Source organism: Buteo buteo, chromosome 29 (genome assembly GCF_964188355.1).
Source record: "Buteo buteo chromosome 29, bButBut1.hap1.1, whole genome shotgun sequence".
Classification (NCBI taxonomy): domain Eukaryota; kingdom Metazoa; phylum Chordata; class Aves; order Accipitriformes; family Accipitridae; genus Buteo; species Buteo buteo.
The window spans coordinates 667,013-687,280 of record NC_134199.1 but is presented as its reverse complement, the minus strand read 5'-3'; the positions used below and the strand labels follow the sequence as shown (position 1 = coordinate 687,280).

The window sequence follows — 20,268 nt, the reverse complement described above, 5'->3', positions numbered from 1 at the left end:
CCCCCGCGGTGAAACCGGCAGCCGCCCCCCCCCGCGGTGACAACCGCGCCCCACCCCGCCCGCATCCGGACGCCTGGGTCCCTTGGGGGGGGTCCCCGGAAATCCGCCCCCCCCACCCCGTCAGCCCCCCCCCCCCCAAGGGACCCAGGCGTCCGGGACCCCCCGCTGGTCCCCCCCCCCCCAAGGGCACAATTTTGGCGACATTTCCTCCCCCCGAATTTCCCCACTGACCTTCTGCCCCCCCCCCCAGGCATCCGGGCCCCATCCGGGCTAATTAGGGCTCAGGAGCAGCAGCTGCTAATGAGGGGGGGGCACCCCACCCCCACCCCCCCCCGGCTGCTGGTGATTTGGGGTGGGGGGAGCCCGGACACCTGGGTGCTCTGCTGACCCCCCCCCCCCCCAGGGGACCCAGGCGGACAGGGGAAGCAAACAAGAGAAAAAACTTCATTTCCTTAATTTCTTTAATTCCTTTCATTTCCTTAATTTTCTTTATTTTCCTTAATTTTCTTTATTTTCCTTAATTTTCTTTATTTTCCTTTATTTTCTTTATTTTGGGAGGGGGGGGGGCACCATCAGCAGCCCCCCCACCCCAGTTCTCCCAGTAAGGCCACTGGGCCACACCCAGTTCCCGCCGCGGGGGGGGGGGGGGGGGAGAAGGGATCGCCTCCCCCCAATAAATTAAAAATTACTATTTTTAAAAAAAAAACCCAAATGAGCCCCAAACATGGGGTGGGGTCCCCCACGAGGGACCCAGGTGTCCGGGCTGTGCTGGGGGGGGGGGGTGAACAGACCCCCCCCGAGACCCCCAATTACAGGGTGGGATTTCGGGGGGGGGGGTGTCAAAACCCGCAGCAGGGTGCGTGGGGACCCCAACATGGGGGGGGGGGCACCCAGGCCAGTTGTAGGGGGACCCCCACCCTAATTAGTATAGGGTGGGATTTGGGGGGGGGGGGTGTACATAGTGGGGTCTGGGGGGGAGGACCCTGGTGTTTGGGGGGGACCCCGGCTTTTTTTTTTTGGGGGGGGGGCTACTCGCGGGGCTCGTCGGGGGCGGGGATGCGGTGGCGGGTGGGCTCGGCCCCCCAAATCTCCCGGGCGTACTGGGCGATGGTCCGGTCGCTGGAAAACTTCCCGGAGGCCGCCACGTTCCGGATCACCATCTGCGTCCACTCCCGCGTGTTCTGGGGGGGGGGCACAGTGGGGTCAGGGGGGGCCGCACCCCCCAAAATATCCCCCCAGACCCCAAGGGGAGCCCCCTGGACCCCCCTCATCCCCTCCTGCATCCTGCTGTCCCCTCCCAGCCCCCTCTGGACCCCTTTGTGCCCCCCCCCAACTGTCCCCATGGAGATTTGGGGACCCCCCCGCGGACCCCCCATCACCTCCTCCTTGGGGTCTAGGGGTTCCCCCTGGCCGCCCTCCAGGGTTTTGGGGACCCCCCCCGGACCCCTCCATCCCTTCCTACATCTTCCTGTCCCCTCTGAGACCACTCTGTGTCCCAACCCCCCCCCAAGACCCCCCCCCATCACCTCCCTGAGGTTTTGGGGACACCCCCCTTAGACTCCCTCCACCCTCCAAGGGCTCTGGGGGTGGTCCCTTTTGGGGGGGGGTCCCTTCCGGGGGGGTCCCCACCTTGTAGAGAGCGCTGACTTTCTCCTGGCACTTGACGTAAGCCTCGTAGTCCGCAAACACCTTAAACCTGGGGGGGGGGCACAGATATGGGGGGTCAGGGGGGACCCAGGTGTCTGCACCCCACAACAAAGGGCACCCCAGCATCCGAGTCGTCCCCCCCAACTCCAACGCCCCCAACCCCAGGCCCTCCATCACCCACGGACCCCCCATCCCACCTCCCAGGGCACCCAGGCGCTGGGACCCCCCACCGCAAAGGGGACCCAGGCGTGTGGCCCCCCCCCACCACAAAGGGGACCCAGGCGTGTAGCCCCCCACCACAAAGGGCACCCCAGCATCTGAGCCCCCCCCCAACTCCAACCCCCCTGACTCCAGGCCCTCCATCACCCAGGGACCCCCCTCCCCACGTCCCAGGGGACCCAGGTGCGTGGCCCCCCCACCGCAAAGAGGACCCAGGCGTGTAGCCCCCCACCACAAAGGGGACCCCAGCATCCGAGCCCCCCAAACTCAGGCCCTCCATCACCCAAGGACCCCCCTCCCCACCACAAAGGGGACCCAGGTGTGTAGCCCCCCCACCACAAAGCATCTGAGCCCCCCCCCAATTCCAACACCCCCAACCCCAGGCCCTCCATCACCCAGGGACCCCCCATCCCACCTCCTAGGGGACCCAGGTGTGTGGCCCCCCCACCACAAAGGGGACCCCAGCATCTGAGCCCCCCCCCAACTCCAACATCCCTGACTCCAGGCCCTCCATCACCCAGGGACCCCCCTCCCCATGTCCCAGGGGACCCAGGCGTGTGGCCCCCCCACTACAAAGGGGACCCCAGCATCCGAGCCCCCCAAATTCAGGCTCTCCATCACCTCAGGGACCCCCCATCCCACGTCCCAGGGGACCCAGGCGCTGGGACCCCCAAACACAAAGGGGACCCCGGCGTGTGCCCCCCCCGCCAAGGCCCCCCCCGACCTGTCGTGGTTCATGAGCATGTTGACGATGTCTCGGAAGAGGTCGGGCTGGCGGGGGCTGAAGAACCCGCTGCTGAGCTGATCCACCGCCTGGCGCAGCTCCGGCAGCCGCTCGTAGTAATCGTGGGCGCAGTACCTGCACGGCACCCCGGGGGGGCACGGGGGGTTAGGGGGGGGTCCTGGGTGCCAAGGGGGGGGTAGGGAGGTCCTGGGTGCCGGGGGGGGTCCTGGGTGCCATGGGGAGATACGTGGGGTCCTGGGTGCCATAGGGAGATACATGGGGTCCTGGGTGCCATGGGGAGATACGGGGGGTCCTGGGTGCCGTGGGATGCCGTGGGGGGTCCTGGGTGCCGTGGGGAGATATGGGGGGTCCTGGGTGCCATGGGGTGCCATGGGGGGTCCTGGGTGCCATAGGGAGCTATATGGGGTCCTGGGTGCCATGGGGTGCCATGGGGGGTCCTGGGTGCCATGGGGAGCTATATGGGGTCCTGGGTGCCGTGGGGTGCCATGGGGGGTCCTGGGTGCCATGGGGAGATACATGGGGTCCTGGGTGCCGTGGGATGCCGTGGGGCGTCCTGGGTGCCATGGGGAGATATGGGGGGGCCTGGGTGCCATGGGGAGATACATGGGGTCCTGGGTGCCATGGGGGGTCCTGGGTGCTGTGGGGAGATATGGGGGGTCCTGGGTGCCATGGGGGGTCCTGGGTGCCATAGGGAGCTATATGGGGTCCTGAGTGCCATGGGATGCCATGGGGGGTCCTGGGTGCCATGGGATGCCGTGGAGGGTCCTGGGTGCCATGGGGAGATATGGGGGGTCCTGGGTGCCGTGGGATGCCGTGGGGCATCCTGGGTGCTGTGGGGAGATATGGGGGGGCCTGGGTGCCATGGGGGGTCCTGGGTGCCATAGGGAGCTATATGGGGTCCTGGGTGCCATGGGGGGTCCTGGGTGCCATAGGGAGCTATATGGGGTCTTGGGTGCCATGGGGGGTCCTGGGTGCCATGGGGAGATATGGGGGGTCCTGGGTGCCATGGGGGGTCCTGGGTGCCATAGGGAGCTATATGGGGTCCTGGGTGCCGTGGGGTGCCATGGGGGGTCCTGGGTGCCGTAGAGAGCTATGGGGGGGGGGCCCTGGGTGCTGTGGGGAGCTATAGGGAAGCCCTGGGTGCCATGGGGTACCATGGGGGGTCCTGGGTGCCATAGGGAGCTATATGGGGCCCTGGGTGCCATAGGGGGTCCCGGGTGCCATAGGGAGCTATATGGGGCCCTGGGTGCCATGGGGGGTCCTGGGTGCCATAGGGAGCTATATGGGGTCCTGAGTGCCATGGGATGCCATGGGGGGTCCTGGGTGCCATGGGGAGATATGGGGGGTCCTGGGTGCCATGGGGGGTCCTGGGTGCCATAGGGAGCTATATGGGGTCTTGGGTGCCATGGGGGGTCCTGGGTGCCATGGGGAGATATGGGGGGTCCTGGGTGCCATGGGGGGTCCTGGGTGCCATAGGGAGCTATATGGGGTCCTGGGTGCCATGGGGGGTCCTGGGTGCCATAGGGAGCTATATGGGGTCCTGAGTGCCATGGGATGCCATGGGGGGTCCTGGGTGCCATGGGGAGATATGGGGGGTCCTGGGTGCCATGGGGGGTCCTGGGTGCCATAGGGAGCTATATGGGGCCCTGGGTGCCATGGGGGTCCTGGGTGCTGTGGGGAGCTATAGGGAGACTCTGGGTGCTGGGGAATGCCATGGGGGGTCTTTGGTGCTGTGGGGAGCCACAGGGGGTCCTGGGTGCTGTGGGGGGTCCTGGGTGCCATGGGGAGCTATAGGGAGTCTGTGGGTGCTGGGGAATGCCATGGGGGGGGTCTTTGGTGCCGTGGGGAGCCACGGGGGGGTCCTGGGAGCTATAGGGAGCCCTGGGTGCCGTGGGGAGCTATGGGGGGTCCTGAGTGCCATGCGGTGCCACAGGGGGTCGTGGGTGCCGTAAGGAGCTATGGGGGGTCCTGGGTGCCGTGGGGAGCTACAAGGACCCCTGGGTGCCGTGGGGAGCTATGGGGGTCCCTGGTTACCATGGGGGTGCCATGGGTGCCATTGGGGTGCAAGGGGGTCCCTGGGCACCACGGGGGTCCCAGGTCACCACGGGGGTCCCAGGTGACCACGGGGTTTCGACGGGTGCCGTCGACCCCGCCGAGGTGCCGTAGGGTCCCTGCTCCGAATGGGGGGGGGGGAGCGATGGGGCCCGTAGGGGCGCAGCGGGGTGCCAGCCCCCCCGACCCCGGTGCCACCCACCCCTGGCGGTCGAGGGCCTCGACGTCCTCCACCCGCATCCCGAAGATGAAGAGGTTCTCCTCGCCCGCCTCCTCCGCCATCTCCACGTTGGCCCCGTCCATCGTCCCGATGGTCAGCGCCCCGTTCAGCATGAACTTCATGTTCCCCGTCCCCGAGGCCTCCGTCCCCGCCGTCGAGATCTGCTCCGACAGGTCGGCCGCCGGGATCACTGCGGGACGGGGGGGCCGTCACGGCGGGGTGCCCGGGGCGGCATCGGGGTGCCCAGGGCAATATCGGGGTGCCCAGGGTGATACCAGGGCGGTATTGGGGTGCCCAGGGCCGTACGAGGGTGGTATTGGGGTGCCCAGGGCAAAATTGGGGTGCCCAGGGTGATACCAGGGCGGTATTGGGGTGCCCAGGGTGATATTGGGGTGCTCAGAGTGATACCAGGGCGGTATTGGGGTGCCCAGGGCCATATGAGAGTGGTATTGGGGTGCCCAGAGCAGTATTGGGGTGCCCAGGGTGATATTGGGGTGCCCAGGGTGATACCAGGGCGGTAATTGGGGTGCCCAGGGCCATATGAGGGTGGTATTGGGGTGCCCAGGGCGATATTGGGGTGCCCAGGGTGATACCAGGGTGGTATTGGGGTGCCCAGGGCTGTATGAGGGTGGTATTGGGGTGCCCAGGGTGATATTGGGGTGCCCAGGGTGATACCAGGGCAGTATTGGGGTGCCCAGGGCAATATTGGGGTGCTCAGGGTGATACCAGGGTGGTATTGGGCTGCCCAGGGCAGTATTGGGGTGTCCAGGGCGATATTGGGGTGCCCAGGGTGATACCAGGGCGGTATTGGGGTGCCCAGGGCAGTATTGGGGTGCCCAGGGTGATATTGGGGTGCCCAGGGTGATACCAGGGCAGTAATTGGGGTGCCCAGGGCCATACGAGGGTGGTATTGGGGTGCCCAGGGCAAAATTGGGGTGCCCAGGGTGATATTGGGGTGCTCAGAGTGATACCAGGGCGGTATTGGGGTGCCCAGGGCCATATGAGAGTGGTATTGGGGTGCCCAGGGCAGTATTGGGGTGCCCAGGGTGATATTGGGGTGCCCAGGGTGATACCAGGGCAGTAATTGGGGTGCCCAGGGCCATACGAGGGTGGTATTGGGGTGCCCAGGGTGATATTGGGGTGCCCAGGGTGATACCAGGGCAGTATTGGGGTGCCCAGGGCGATATTGGGGTGCCCAGGGTGATACCAGGGCAGTATTGGGGTGCCCAGGGCAATATTGGGGTGCTCAGAGTGATACCAGGGCGGTATTGGGGTGCCCAGGGCCGTATGAGGGTGGTATTGGGGCACCCAGGGTGATATTGGGGTGCCCAGGGTGGTACCAGGGCGGTATTGGGGTGCCCAGGGCCATATGAGGGTGGTATTGGGGTGCCCAGGGTGATATTGGGGTGCCCAGGGTGGTACCAGGGCAGTATTGGGGTGCCCAGGGCCGTACTGGAGTCATATTGGGATGCATGGAGCAATACTGGGGTTCCCAGGGCAATACCAGGCTGTACTGGAGTGGTACTGGGGTGTCTGGGGCAATATCGGGGTACCCACGGTTTTGGGGGACCCCAACCCTTCTCAAGGGTGGTTCTCCAGGAAGCGGTTTGGGGGTGCAGGGGGGTCAGGGGGAAGTTTGGGGAGGTGGTTTGGGGGGTCCGGGTGGGTTTTGGGGTGCAGGGGTGGTGGTTTGGGGGGGTCCAGGTGGGTTTTGGGGTGCAGGGGGGTTTTGGGGGACCCCAACCCTTCTCAAGGGTGGTTCTCCAGGAAGCGGTTTGGGGGTGCAGGGGGGGTCAGGGGGAGGTTTGGGGATGCAGGGGTGGTGGTTCAGGGGGTCCAGGTGGGTTTTGGGGTGCAGGGGTGGTGGTTTGGGGGGGTCCGGGTGGGTTTTGGGGTGCAGGGGTGGTGGTTTGGGGGGGTCCGCGTGGGTTTTGCGGTGCAGGGGGTTTTGGGGGACCCCAACCCTTCTCAAGGGTGGTTCTCCAGGAAGCGGTTTAGGGGTGTGGGGGGATCAGGGGGAAGTTTGGGGAGGTGGTTCAGGGGGTCCGGGTGGGTTTTGGGGTGCAGGGGGTTTTGGGGGCCCCCTACCCTTCTCGGCCAGGGAGACGCGGTAGTTCTCCAGGAACAGAACCTTGAGGCGGTCGCCCACGGCCGGGTCGTGGTTGACCACGTCCCCGATGGACGTCACCAGCTTGATGATCATCTTGGCCATGTGGTACCCGGGGGCTGCCTGGGGGGGGGGGGGCACAAAGGGGGGGGTCACCCCCCTGCACCCACCCAGGGGACCCCTGGGAGCCCTCTGACCCCCCCCAGGCCCTATAGAGACCCCTGGGAGCCCCCAAACCCCCACAGGGTGACCCGAGAGCCCCCCCAGTCCCCCTAAGATCACCAGGACCCCCCTGACCCCCCCCCCAGTCCCTATAGGGACCCCTGGGACCCCCCAAACCCCCACAGGGTGACCCAAGAGCCCCCCCAATCCCCCTAAAGTCACCAGGACCCACCTGACCCCCCCCCCCAGACCCTATAGAGACCCCTGGGACCCCCCAAACCCCCACAGGGTGACCCAAGAGCCCCCCCAATCCCCCTAGGGTCACCAGGACCCCCCTGACCCCCCCCAGGCCCTATAGGGACCCCTGGGACCACCAAGGGACCCCCCAAACCCCCACAGGGTGACCCGAGAGCCCCCCCAATCCCCCTAAAGTCACCAGGACCCCCCTGACCCCCCCCCCCAGTCCCTATAGAGACCCCTGGGAGCCCCCCAGGCCCCATAACGACCTCTCTGCCCCCCCCCCCCCAGGTCCCTGTAGGGTCCCTGGGACCCCCTCACATCCCTCCAGGACCCCCCTGATCCCCCCAATTCCCTCAGGGACCCCTGGGAGTCCCCCAAATCCCTCTAGGCCCCCCCCAGCACCCCTCGGGGCTCCCCCCATGAGCCCCCCAAGACCCCCTGTGAGCCCCCCAAATCCCCATAGTCCCCCAAATCCCTATAGGCCCCCCCGGCACCCTTCGGGGCTCCCCTCTGAGCCCCCCAAGACCCCATGTGAGCCCCCCAAATCCCCATAGAACCCCCTGGGACCCCTATGAGCCCCCCCAAAGTCCCCATAGGACCCCCCAGACCCCCCCCCCCAGCCCCTCACCTTGCCCCCGATCATGACGGTTCGGGGCACGAAGGGTTTGTTGGGTTCCTTCTTGATCCCTGGGGAGGGGGGGACCCCAAATCAGGGGGTGAGGCCCTGGAGGGGGGGTCCCGGACCCCCGGGTCCCTGGGTGGGTGGGGGGGGGTCCCTGGAGGTGGGGGGGGTCCCGCTCACGGTTGTAGAGGGTGATGACGTGGAGGCAGTTGAGCAGCTGCCGCTTGTACTCGTGGATCCGCTTCACCTGGACGTCGAAGAGGGACGCGGGGTTCACCCGCACCCCGTATTCCTTCTCCAGGAACGCCGCGAACTTCAGCTTGTTCTCCTTTGGGGGGGGGGGGGGAGCACAGGGGTGGGCACCCGGCCGGGACCCCCCCCCAGAACCTCCCCTGTGCCCCTGCAGCATCCCCCGTCCCCCCATCACCCCTACATCCCACCCCCGACCCCGTAAGCCCCCCAGGGATCCCTTTCAGTTCCTGGAACCCCCATAAGTCCCCCAGGGACCCCAGAAGCCCCCCCAGAACCCATAAGCCCCCCAGGGGTCCCCCAGAGACCCCCCTGTAAGTTCTCAGGGACCCTCGAAGTGCCCCAGGGACCCCTGAAGCCCCCCCAGAACCCTTAAGCCCCCCCAGGGATCCCCTGTAAGTTCCCAGGGACCCCCGAAGCCCCCCCCCCAGAACCCTTAAGCCCCCCCCAGGGATCCCCTAAGTCCCCCAGAGACCCCCTGTAAGTTCTCAGGGACCCCTGAAGCCCCCCCGGAACCCTTAAGCCCCCCCCCCCAGGGATCCCCTAAGTCCCCCAGAGACCCCCTGTAAGTTCCCAGGGATCCCTGAAGCCCCCCCGGAACCCATAAGCCCCCCAGGGGTCCCCCAGAGACCCCCCCGTAAATTCTCAGGGACCCTCGAAGTGCCCCAGGGACCCCTGAAGCCCCCCCAGAACCCTTAAGCCCCCCCAGGGATCCCCTGTAAGTTCCCAGGGACCCCCGAAGCCCCCCCCCAGAACCCGTAAGCCCCCCAGGGATCCCCTAAATCCCCCAGAGACCCCCCCCGCAAGTACCCAGGGACCCTCTCTGTGCCCCAGAGACCCCCGTAAGTCAACCCTTGACTCCATAAGCCCCCCCCGAGGGACCCCCATAACCTCTCTGGGACCCCCCATACCCCTTCCAGGGACCCCATAACCCCCCAGGGACCCCCATTGCCCCCCCCATCACCCCCCGTATCCTGCAGCCCTTGATGTCCCCGCAGCGGCCCGGCCCCCCCAGCCCCCCGTGCCCCCCCCCCCCCGTGCCCCCCCCAGTACCTGCTTGACCTTGGCCACGTCGCGGATGAAGCTCTCGTCATCCACGAAGCTGCGGAGCTTCTGGAGCTGGTCCAGGTCGGCCACGAAATCCTCCCCGATGCGCTGGGGGGGGGGCGAAGGGGGGGACATGGGGCACCCACCCCCACGGCACCCAACAGCACCCCACTGACCCCCATGCCCCCCCCCACCGAGCACCCCACGGACCCCACGCAGCCCCCCAGGGGACCCTCAGGGACCCCTGTAACCCTCTAGGGACCCCCCCATAGCACCCCAGGCCCCCCCCAGCCCCCCAGGGGACCCTCAGGGACCCCTGTAACCCTCTAGGGACCCCCCCATAGCACCCCAGACCCCCCCCCAGGGGACCCTCAGGGACCCCTGTAACCCTCTAGGGACCCCCCCATAGCACCCCAGACCCCCCCCCAGGGGACCCTCAGGGACCCCTGTAACCCTCTAGGGACCCCCCCATAGCACCCCAGGACCCCCCCAGCCCCCCAGGGGACCCTCAGGGACCCCTGTAACCCTCTAGGGACCCCCCCATAGCACCCCAGGACCCCCCCCAGCCCCCCAGGGGACCCTCAGAGGACCCTCCGGGACGCCCCTAGCCCCCCCAGGGACCCCTCTATAGCACCCCAGGGGAACCCCGTAGCACCCCAGGAATGGCAGAGGACCCTCAGGGTCCCCCCCAGCCCCCCCAGGGACCCCATGGGACCCCCCGTCCCGCCCCCACCTGGGCGATGACCTCGGCCAGCCCCGGGTTGCAGAGCAGCAGCCAGCGCCGGGGCGTGATCCCGTTGGTTTTGTTCTGGAACTTGTGGGGTTCCAGCTCGTAGAAATCCTTGAACCTGCCCCGGGGGATGCACCCGTGTGGGGTGGGGGGCACCCACGGCCACCCACCGCCGTGGGGGGGGTGGGAACCCACAGGGACCCATGGCCGTGGGGACCCACAGGGACCCACCACCATGGGGACCCACGGGGACGGGGACCCACAGCAATGGGGACCCTCGGGGATGGAGACCCACAGCAATAGGGACCCACGGCCACAGGGACCCACGGGGACGGGGACCCACAGCGATGGGGACGGGGACCCACGGGGACTCACAGCGACAGGACCCACGGGGATGGGGACCCACAGCGATGGGGATGGAGACCCACAGCAATAGGGACCCACGGCCATGGGGACCATGGGGACAGGGACCCCACAGAGATGGGGATGGGGACCCACGGGGACTCACAACAACAGGACCCACGGGGATGGGGACCCACAGCAATAGGGACCCACGGCCACGGAGACCCACAGGGATGGGGACCCATGGCAACAGGGACCCACAGTGATGGGGACAGGGACCCACAGCAATAGGGACCCACGGCCATGGGGACCCACAGGGACCCACCACCATGGGGGCCCACAGGGACCCACAGCGATGGGACGGGGACCCACGAGGACGGAGACCCACAGCAATAGGGACCCACGGCCACGGGGACCCACAGGGATGGGGACCCACGGCAACAGGGACCCACAGTGATGGGGACGGGGACCCATGAGGACGGAGACCCACAGCAATAGGGACCCACAGCCGTGGGGACCCACAGGGACCCACCACCATGGGGGCCCACAGGGACCCACAGTGATGGGGACGGGGACCCACAGGGACTCAGCAACGGGACCCACAGGGATGGGGACCCGCGGCCATAGGCACCCATGGGGACCCACAGCAATAGGGACCCACGGCCACGGGGACCCACAGGGATGGGGACCCACGGCAACAGGGACCCACAGTGATGGGGACGGGGACCCATGGGGATGGAGACCCACAGCAATAGGGACCCACAGCCGTGGGGACCCACAGGGACCCACAGCGATGGAGACAGGGACCCACAGGGACTCAGCAACGGGACCCACAGCAATAGGGACACACAGGGATGGGGATGGAGACCCACGGGGATGGGGATCCACAGCAATAGAGACCCACAGCGACAGGGACCCACAGGGATGGGGATGGGGACCCACGGGGATGGGGACCCACAGCGACAGGGACCCACAGCGATGGGGATGGGGACCCACGGGGACAGTGACCCACAGCCACGGGGACCCACGGGGACCCACAGCGATGGGGATGGGGACAGAGACGGGACAGGGATGAGGATGGGGACAAGGGACGGAGCCGGAGTGACACGGGGAGAAGACAGAGAGCCGCGGCGGGGATGGACGGACGGACGGAGGGACGGGGGGCCGCGGGGGGGGCCCCTACACGCTGTTCTTGAGGATGTCGGAGTGGATGCGGGCGACGCCGTTGACGGCGTGGGAGCCCACGATGCAGAGATGCGCCATGTTGATGCGCTTGACGGCGCCTTCCTCCACCAGCGACATCCGCCGCAGCCGATCGTGGTCCCCGGGGAAGCTGGCGTAGACCCGCTGCGGGGGGACGCGGGCGTCCGGGGGGGGGGCACCCAGGCATCCGGGACCCACCTGCCCCCCATTGCCCCCCGCCCTCCAGGGACCCCTTCACCACCCAAGGACCCACGTGTCTGGGGGAACCACCCCACCCATGGCAGCCCCACGGGGACCCAGGTGCCCGGGACCCCTCTCCCCGCCAAGTGCCCCCCCAGGGTCCCATCCACCCCCCACGGGGACCCAGGTGTCCAGGACCCCTCTGCCCCCCAAGTGCCCCTCCCCCGGTCCCATCCACCCCCCCATGGGGACCCAGGTGCCTGGGACCCCTCTGCCCCCCAAGTGCCCCCCCCCCAGGGACCCAGGTGTCCAGGACCCCTCTGCCCCCCAAGTGCCCCCCCCCGGTCCCATCCGCCCCCCACAGGGACCCAGGTGCCCGGGACCCCTCTGCCCCCCAAGTGCCCCCCCCCAGGGACCCATCCACCCCCCCAAGGGGACCCAGGTGTCCGGGACCCCTCTGCCCCCCAAGTGCCCCTCCCCCGGTCCCATCCACCCCCCCATGGGGACCCAGGTGCCTGGGACCCCTCTGCCCCCCAAGTGCCCCCCCCCCAGGCACCCATCCACCCCGCAGGACCCAGGGGTCCCCGTACCCCACTCCCCCTATCCGCCCCCCGAGGACCCCGCCACCCTGGCCCCACGCCCCCCCCCCCCCCATCTCCCCCCACCCACGGGGGACACGCACGTCGAGGAAGCGCTGGTTGATCTCGTAGATGATCTCGAGGTGCCGGGGCAGCAGCGCTTCGAGCAGGTGGACGGGCCATCGCTCCAGCGCCTCGGGCAGCACCGTGTGGTTGGTGTACGCGCAGGTCCGCACCGTCACCTCCCACGCCTGGGGGGACACCGCACTTGGGGGGCTGCCCCATAGCGCCCTGGACCCACGGCGCTCCGGCCTGCGGACACCCCGTCCCGGTGGTGGCCGGGTCTGGGGAGCCCCATCCCTACAGCATCCCCTCCCTAGGGGAGCCCCTGCCCCATGGCACCCCCCATCTGGGGGTCCTCCTGCCCCACAGCACCCCCTCCCTAGGGGAGCCCCTGCCCCATGGCACCCCCCATCTGGGGGTCCTCCTGCCCCACAGCACCCCCTCCCTAGGGGAGCCCCTGCCCCATGGCACCCCCCATCTGGGGGTCCTCCTGCCCCACAGCACCCCCTCCCTAGGGGAGCCCCTGCCCCATGGCACCCCCCATCTGGGGGTCCTCCTGCCCCACAGCACCCCCTCCCTAGGGGAGCCCCTGCCCCATGGCACCCCCCATCTGGGGGTCCTCCTGCCCCACAGCACCCCCTCCCTGGGCAAAACCAGACCCCGGGAGACCCGTGGCCTTAGGGGACCCCCTGCCCATGGGGTCCCCGCTCTGCGTCCCCCCCCTCCGTGTCCCACCTTGTCCCAGGTGAGCTGCTCCTCGTCCACCAGGATCCGCATCAGCTCGGGGATGGCCAGGGAGGGGTGGGTGTCGTTGAGCTGGATGGCCACCTGGGGGGGGGACACACCGCTCGCACGGGGACACGGCACAGGGACACGGCACGGGGACGCAGGACGAGGACACGGGATGGGGACACGGGATAGGGACACAGCACAGTGACACGGGATGGGGACATGGCACGGGAACATGGGATGGGGATACAGGATGGGGACACGGCACAGGGACATGGCACAGGGACACAGCACGGGGACACGGCATGGGGACATGGCATGGGGACATGGCACGGGGACATGGCACAGGGACGTGGCATGGGGACATAGGATGGGGACACGGCACAGGGACACGGGATGGGGACACAGGATGGGGACACGGCACTGGGACACAGCACAGGGACATGGGATGGGGACACAGCACAGGGACACGGGATGGGGACACAGGATGGGGACACGGGATGGGGACATGGCATGGGAACATGGGATGGGGACATGGCATGGGGACACGGCACAGGGACATGGCACGGGGACATGGCACAGAGACACGGGATGGGGACACGGCACGGGGACACGGCACAGGGACACGGCACGGGGACATAGGATGGGGACACAGCACAGGGACACGGGATGGGGACACAGGATGGGGACATGGCACGGGAACACAGCACGGGGACACGGGATGGGGACACGGCACTGGGACACAGCACAGGGACATGGGATGGGGACAGGGCAGAGGGACACGGCAGAGGGACACGGCACAGGGACACGGGATGGGGACACGGCACAGGGACATGGCACAGGGACACGGCACGGGGACACGGTACGGGGACACGGGATGGGGACACGGCACGGGGACACGGCACAGGACACGAACGTGACACGGGGACGCAGCTGAGCGCTGGGACGTGGTTTGGGGACGTGGTTTGGGGAGACAACACGGCGCAGCGACGTGACGGGGGGACGCGGCGCGGGGGGGACGCGCTGGGGACGGGGGCGTCACCTTGTCGGGGAAGGTGTCGAAGGCGGTGCGCACGGGGTCGCGGCTGCCGAACTTGGCGGACTTGAAGCGCCGGATGATGTCGTGCAGCGTGGCCGCCACCACGAAGTACTCCTGCTTCAGCCGCAGCTCCTTCCCCTCGAAGAACTGCGGACCCCCGAGCCACCGTCACGCCGGGACACCCCCCCCCCCCAAACAACCACGGGGACCCCGGACCCACCGTGACGCAGGGAACCGTGAGCCAGGGTGACACGGGGACCCCCGACCCACCGCGACACCAGGCCCTTGACCCACAGGGACCCCAACCCACGGGGACGTGGGGACCCCCGACCCACACTCACGCTGGACCCCCGACCCACGGGAACCCCAGACCCATGATGACATAGGACCCCCCCACCCACCCCAGACCCCCAACCCACCGCGACACCGGATCCTTGACCCACAGGGACGCAGGACCCCCCTGACCCACAGGGACCCCAACCCACGGGGACGTGGGGACCCCCGACCCACTGGAACCCCAGACCCACAATAACACAGGACCCCCCCCCCACCAGACCCCCAACCCACCATCACACCAGACCCCCGAGCCACCGTGGTCCCCAACCCACCGTGACCCCAGCCCCCAGCCCCCCGGCCGTGGGACCCCAGCCCCACGGTGTCACAGGGACCCCCTGCACCCAGGCACCCCATTGCCCCCCCCCAGTGTCCCCTGGGGGTCCCAGCCCCCCCTCACGTTGTCGTTGGGGTACAGGACGCGGGAGATGTTCTCTGCCAGGTTTCGGTCCAGCACAGCCTGGATGTAGCCCCCGACGTTGACTGGGGAGATGGGGGGGGGGGGGTCAGGGGGGCGGGGGGGCCCTAGGAGGGATTTAGAGGGGTCCCAGGAGGGGTTTAGGGGTGCATCGTTGCTCTAGGGGGGTATTTGGGGGCATAAAGGGGGTATTTGGGGGTGCAGGGGGACCCTGGGGGGTGTTTGAGGGTGCATGGGGGGGGGCATAGGGAGGTATTGGGAGTCTGGGGGGGGTATTTGGGGGTGCGGGGGGAGCCCTAGGGGGATGGTTAAGGATCCTGAGAACGTTTGGGCGATGCAGAGGGGTTTTGGGGGTCCCAGGGGGGAGTATTTGGGGGTGCAGGGGGGGTTTGGGGTGCAGGAGGCCCTAAGGGGGCATTTGGGGGTCCCGGGGCTGCGGTTTTGGGGGTACAGGGGGGGTATTTGGGGGGGCGCTCACAGTCCTTGAGGTTGAACTCGTTGGGGGCGCGGGCCGACCAGAGCCGCATCGTGTTGACCGTGTTGTTGCGGTACCCGGGCACCGGCGTGTCGTAGGGCAGCGCCAGCACCACCTGCGGCACGCGGCGGGGCCTCGCACACGCGCGTGCAAGGCCGGCACCCGCCCGCGCAACCCCCCCCCCGCCCCAGGCCGGCGGCGCCCACCCGCCCCTCGCGCGCTCCGTCCCAAGGCCGGCGTACGCGTGCGAGGGCAGCCTCGCACCAGCACCCCGCGCCCTCGCACGCTCTCGCGCGCCTCCCTGCACCCTCGCGCGCTCTCGCACGCCCTCGCACGCCCCGGCGCACTCTCGCACACGTGCCCTCGCACGCCTCCCCGCGCCCTTGCGTGCCCCGGCGTGCTCTCGCACGGCCCGGCGCGCCCTTACGTGCCCCTGCGCGCCCCCCCCCACACCCTCGCACGCCCTCGCACGCCCCTCGCACGCCCACCTGGGTGTCGAGCCACTTGGCGCCCTGGGGGCTGTGGTCGACGCGCCCGTAGAAGTGGACGGGGATGGTGTACTCGGGGCGCGCCTTCTCCCAGGGGTTCCCGTAGCGCAGCCAGTCGTCCGCCTCTTCCACCTGGGGGGGGGGCACAGCTGGGACCCCCCCCAGGGTCACCCACCCCCCTGTGCTCCCTCATCTGCTGCCCAAGACCCCCTGGGCCCCCTCCTGGACCCCCCCCCCCCAAGCCCTAGATCTCTCATCTTCTCCCTGAGACCCCCCCCCAGGTCTTTCCCAGGGCCCCCCCCCCGTGCCCACCGTTTGCTCCCTGGGACCCCCCCCCCCAGGACCCCGACGCCCCCTCATCTGCCCCCCCAAGACGCCCCAGAACCTCCCCAGGACCCCTGTACACCTCATCTTCTCTCTAAGACCCCCCCCCCAGGACCTTCCCAGGGCCCCCCAGGACCCCCTACCCTATTCACCTCCCCCCCCCCAAGATGCTCAGGACCCCCCCCCGCCGTCACCTGCCAGCCCCCCGAAATCTTCTGGTTGAAGATGCCGAACTCGTAGCGGATGCCGTAGCCGTAGGCGGCCAGACCCAGCGTGGCCATCGAGTCCAGAAAACAGGCTGGGGACGGGGGGGGGCACCGGGGTTGGGGGGGACACACACACACACAACGGGGACATCCCGGGGGTGGGGGGACAACGGGGACCAGGAGCATCGCAGGGACGTCGTGGGGATTGGGGGGGACACGGGGGACCACGGACATCCAAGGGACTGGGGGGGGGGCAAATGGGGGCCAGGAGCATCCCGGGGATGTCACGGGGGCGAGGGACATCCCGGGGACCGGGGGGGGGCAACAGGGACCGGGGACACCCCAGGACTGAGAGGGGCCAGGGGCATCCTGGGGACTGGGGGGGGGGTCGTCCCTGGGGACACGGAGGGAACAGGGACCGTGCTGGGGACAGGGGGGACCCCGGGGGGCTTGGGGGGGGGGGGGGGAAGAGGGGTCTTAGGCCAGAGGAGCGATGCTGGGGACACGGGGGTGACAAGGGGGGGGCGGGAATTGGGGACTATGGGGAGCTGGGGGGGGACGTCGAGACCCCCAAGGGACCCCCAGGCAGAGCTGGGGGGCGCTGCGCATGCACCCAGGACCCCCCCCCAGCACCCGCCAGCACCTCGACCCCCCCCCCTCAGCACCCTGACACACCCCCTCAGCACCCCCAGGGCCCCCCCCTCAGCACCCCCAGGGCCCCCCCCCGTGCCCCCCACCTGCCAGGCGCCCCAGGCCCCCGTTGCCCAGCCCGGCGTCCTCCTCGATCTCCTGCAGCTCCTCCATGTCCAGCCCCAGCTGGGGGGGGGGGGACACGACACAGGGGGTCAGGGGGGACCCCAAAACCTGCCCCCCCCCCAGGTCTGTCCCGCTGCTCCCCCCCCCCCCCCATCACCCAGAATGACCCCGCATCCCCCTGCCCGTCCCTGCTATGCTGTGTCCCCCTCTGCATCCCCCCCCCCAATGTGCCCCCCCCGGTCTCCCTCACATCCCTCTGCTCATCCTCCCCACATCCCCCCCCCGTGCCCCCCCCCATCCCCACCATCCCCCCCCCATCCCCCCAATGTTCTCCTCCTTGTCCCCTCACTCATCCCCCCCACGCTCCCCCCGTTTCCCCCTGCTTGTCCCCTCCGTGCCCCCCCCAGCCCCGTGTGTGTCCCCCCCCCGTGTCCCCCCCCCGGACCTGGTACACGGCCTCGTCGCAGCTGTTCTGCAGCCCCAGGTTCACCATCGTGTTCTGCAGCGTCCGCCCCATGTAAAACTCCAGCGACAGGTAATAGATCCGCTGGGGGGGGGGGGGGGACACGACACGAGGGGGTCAGAGACCCCCCCCACGGCCACAGGGACCCCCCTCTGGAACACACACACACCCCACACCCCCCCCGGCCCCACCGCCCCCCCCGCCGCTATCCGGTGTCTGGATTAAATGGCAGCGGGTCAGCGACAAAGGTCAGGTTAAATTTAACTGTCCCACATTTGGGGGGGGGGTGGGGGGGTGGCCCAGACCCTCCTGTGACCCCCCCAAACCTGCACCCCCAAGATCCCAGACCTGCCCCCCCATGACCCTCCTGTGACCCCCCTGACTTGCACCCCTGACCCCCCCATAGCCCCCCCCGCCTCCTCCCAGTCCCCGTGCCCCCCCCCATGTCCCAGGACCCCCCACCCCCCCGAGCTCAATTCTGCCTCAGGGACCCCCAGGACCCCCCCTGTGGGGGGTCACACACTGTGGGGTGTGGGGTCAGCAACCTCCAGTGTCCCCAGCTGCCCCAGTGACCTCAGCCCCCCCCCCAGGACCCACCCTGGGGTCCTTCTTGTAGTAATACTGCTGGGTGCGCAGCCAGCAGCCCCCGGGACCCCCAGGACCCCCCCCCCCCCGATCCACCTTGGGGTCCTCATAGCAGTACTGCTGGGTATGCAGCCAGCAACCCCTGCGACCCCCAGGAACCCCCCCCCCCGGATTCTTGGGGTCCTTCTTGTAGTAATACTGCTGGGTGCGCAGCCAGCAGCCCCCGGGACCCCCAGGACCCCCTCAGCCCCCCCCCCCAGGACCCCCACTGGGGTCCTCATAGCAGTACTGCTGGGTGCGCAGCCAGCAACCCCTGGGACCCCCGGGACCCCCCTTGGTGTCCTTCTCATCCCCCGGGACCCCCCTTAACGTCCTTCTTATCCCCCAGGACCCCCCCAGGACCCCCCCCCCCGATCCACCTTTGGGTTCCTCATAGCAGTACTGCTGGGTGCGCAGCCAGCAGCCCCTGGGACCCCCAGAAGACCCCCAGGACCCCCTCAGCCCCCCCCCAGGACCCCCACTGGGGTCCTCACAGCAGTACTGCTGGGTGCACAGCCAGCAGCCCCCGGGACCCCCTCAGCCCCCCCAGGACCCCCACTGGGGTCCTCACAGCAATACTGCTGGGTGCGCAGCCAGCAGCCCCAGAAGACCCCCAGGACCCCCTAACCCCCCCCCCAGCACCCCCACTGGGGTCCTCACAGCAATACTGCTGGGTGCGCAGCCAGCAACCCCTGGGACCCCCCTCAACGTCCTTCTTATCCCCCAGGACCCCCCCAGGACCCCCCCCCCGATCCACCTTTGGGTTCCTCACAGCAGTACTGCTGGGTGCGCAGCCAGCAGCCCCCGGGGCCCCCAGAAGACCCCCAGGACCCCCTCAGCCCCCCCCAGGACCCCCACTGGGGTCCTCACAGCAGCACTGCTGGGTGCGCAGCCAGCAGCCCCCGGGACCCCCAGAAGACCCCCAGGACCCCCTAACCCCCCCCCAGCACCCCCACTGGGGTCCTCACAGCAGTACTGCTGGGTGCGCAGCCAGCAGCCCCCGGGACCCCCAGAAGACCCCCAGGACCCCCTCAGCCCCCCCCCAGGACCCCCACTGGGGTCCTCACAGCAGTACTGCTGGGTGCGCAGCCAGCAGCCCCCGGGACCCCCAGAAGACCCCCAGGACCCCCCCCAGGACCCCCACTGGGGTCCTCACAGCAGTACTGCTGGGTGCGCAGCCAGCAGCCCCCGGGACCCCCAGAAGACCCCCAAGACCCCCACTGGGGTCCTCACAGCAGTACTGCTGGGTGCGCAGCCAGCAGCCCCCGGGACCCCCTCAGCCCCCCCCCCCCCCCCGTCCCCACCTTGGGGTCCTTCTCGTAGTAGTACTGCTGGGTGCGCAGCCAGCGCCCCACCAGGTGGTCGCGCACGGCGTGGGCCAGCGCCTGGTAGTAGTCGCGTGGGGTGGCCACGTTGCGGTCCTTGACCAGCGTGAAGTGGAGGTGCCGGTTAAAGCTCCGCTTCAGCTCCGACACGTTCTCGGCCCCCGCCAGCCCCCGCACGCTGATCTGCCGCCGCCGCTCCTGGTCGCTCAGGGGTCGCGACATGGTGCCGGGGATGTGTGTGGGTGGGGGGGGGGGTGTCCACGCACGATAGAGGGCCCGGGGGGTGGGGGGGACACGGAGCGCCTCGGAGCCGGCGAACCGGGGGGGGGCCGGGGGGCTGGAGGCGGCGGCGGCCGAGCCCCGGGGGCTATGAGAGCCCCTCTCCTTCATTATTCATGAGCGGGCGGCGCTTGCGGGGAGACACGCCCCGCCCGCCGAGGGACAACCCCGTCGCTTTTATTATTCAGGAGCGGGCGGGGCTTCGCCCTACGCGGGCTTGCGGCGCCCCCTGGGGGGCGGGGCGGCGCCTCGTTCATTATTCATGAGCGGGCGGGGACACCGGCGATGGGAAGGCGTCCCTGGGGACCCGCCGCGCCCCCTCCCCCCGGCGTCACGCGTGTCCGTGGGAAGGGGGGGGTGTCCTCCACGCGGCCCCCCCCCAGTAACCGGAGCCGCTCTGAAG

General features: G+C 69.1%; 1 protein-coding gene across 1 annotated transcript; it reads right to left on the bottom strand.

Annotated features, from left to right (window-relative positions):
* Window positions 1-443: 443 nt before the first annotated feature.
* On the bottom strand, window positions 444-19,905 carry PYGM (glycogen phosphorylase, muscle associated). The gene is made up of 20 exons (XM_075059237.1): window positions 19,566-19,905; window positions 17,620-17,721; window positions 17,156-17,234; window positions 16,407-16,510; window positions 15,889-16,020; window positions 15,404-15,515; window positions 14,908-14,990; window positions 14,178-14,321; window positions 13,142-13,234; window positions 12,448-12,594; window positions 11,566-11,729; window positions 10,044-10,158; window positions 9,317-9,418; window positions 8,195-8,342; window positions 8,021-8,079; window positions 6,972-7,113; window positions 4,866-5,073; window positions 2,591-2,725; window positions 1,630-1,696; window positions 444-1,181 (listed from the first exon to the last, which is right to left on the bottom strand). The coding sequence occupies exons 1-20, from the start codon at window positions 19,806-19,808 to the stop codon at window positions 1,029-1,031; spliced, it is 2,532 nt and encodes an 843-aa protein (XP_074915338.1). The 5' UTR covers window positions 19,809-19,905; the 3' UTR covers window positions 444-1,028.
* Between the last annotated feature and the right edge of the window lie 363 nt (window positions 19,906-20,268).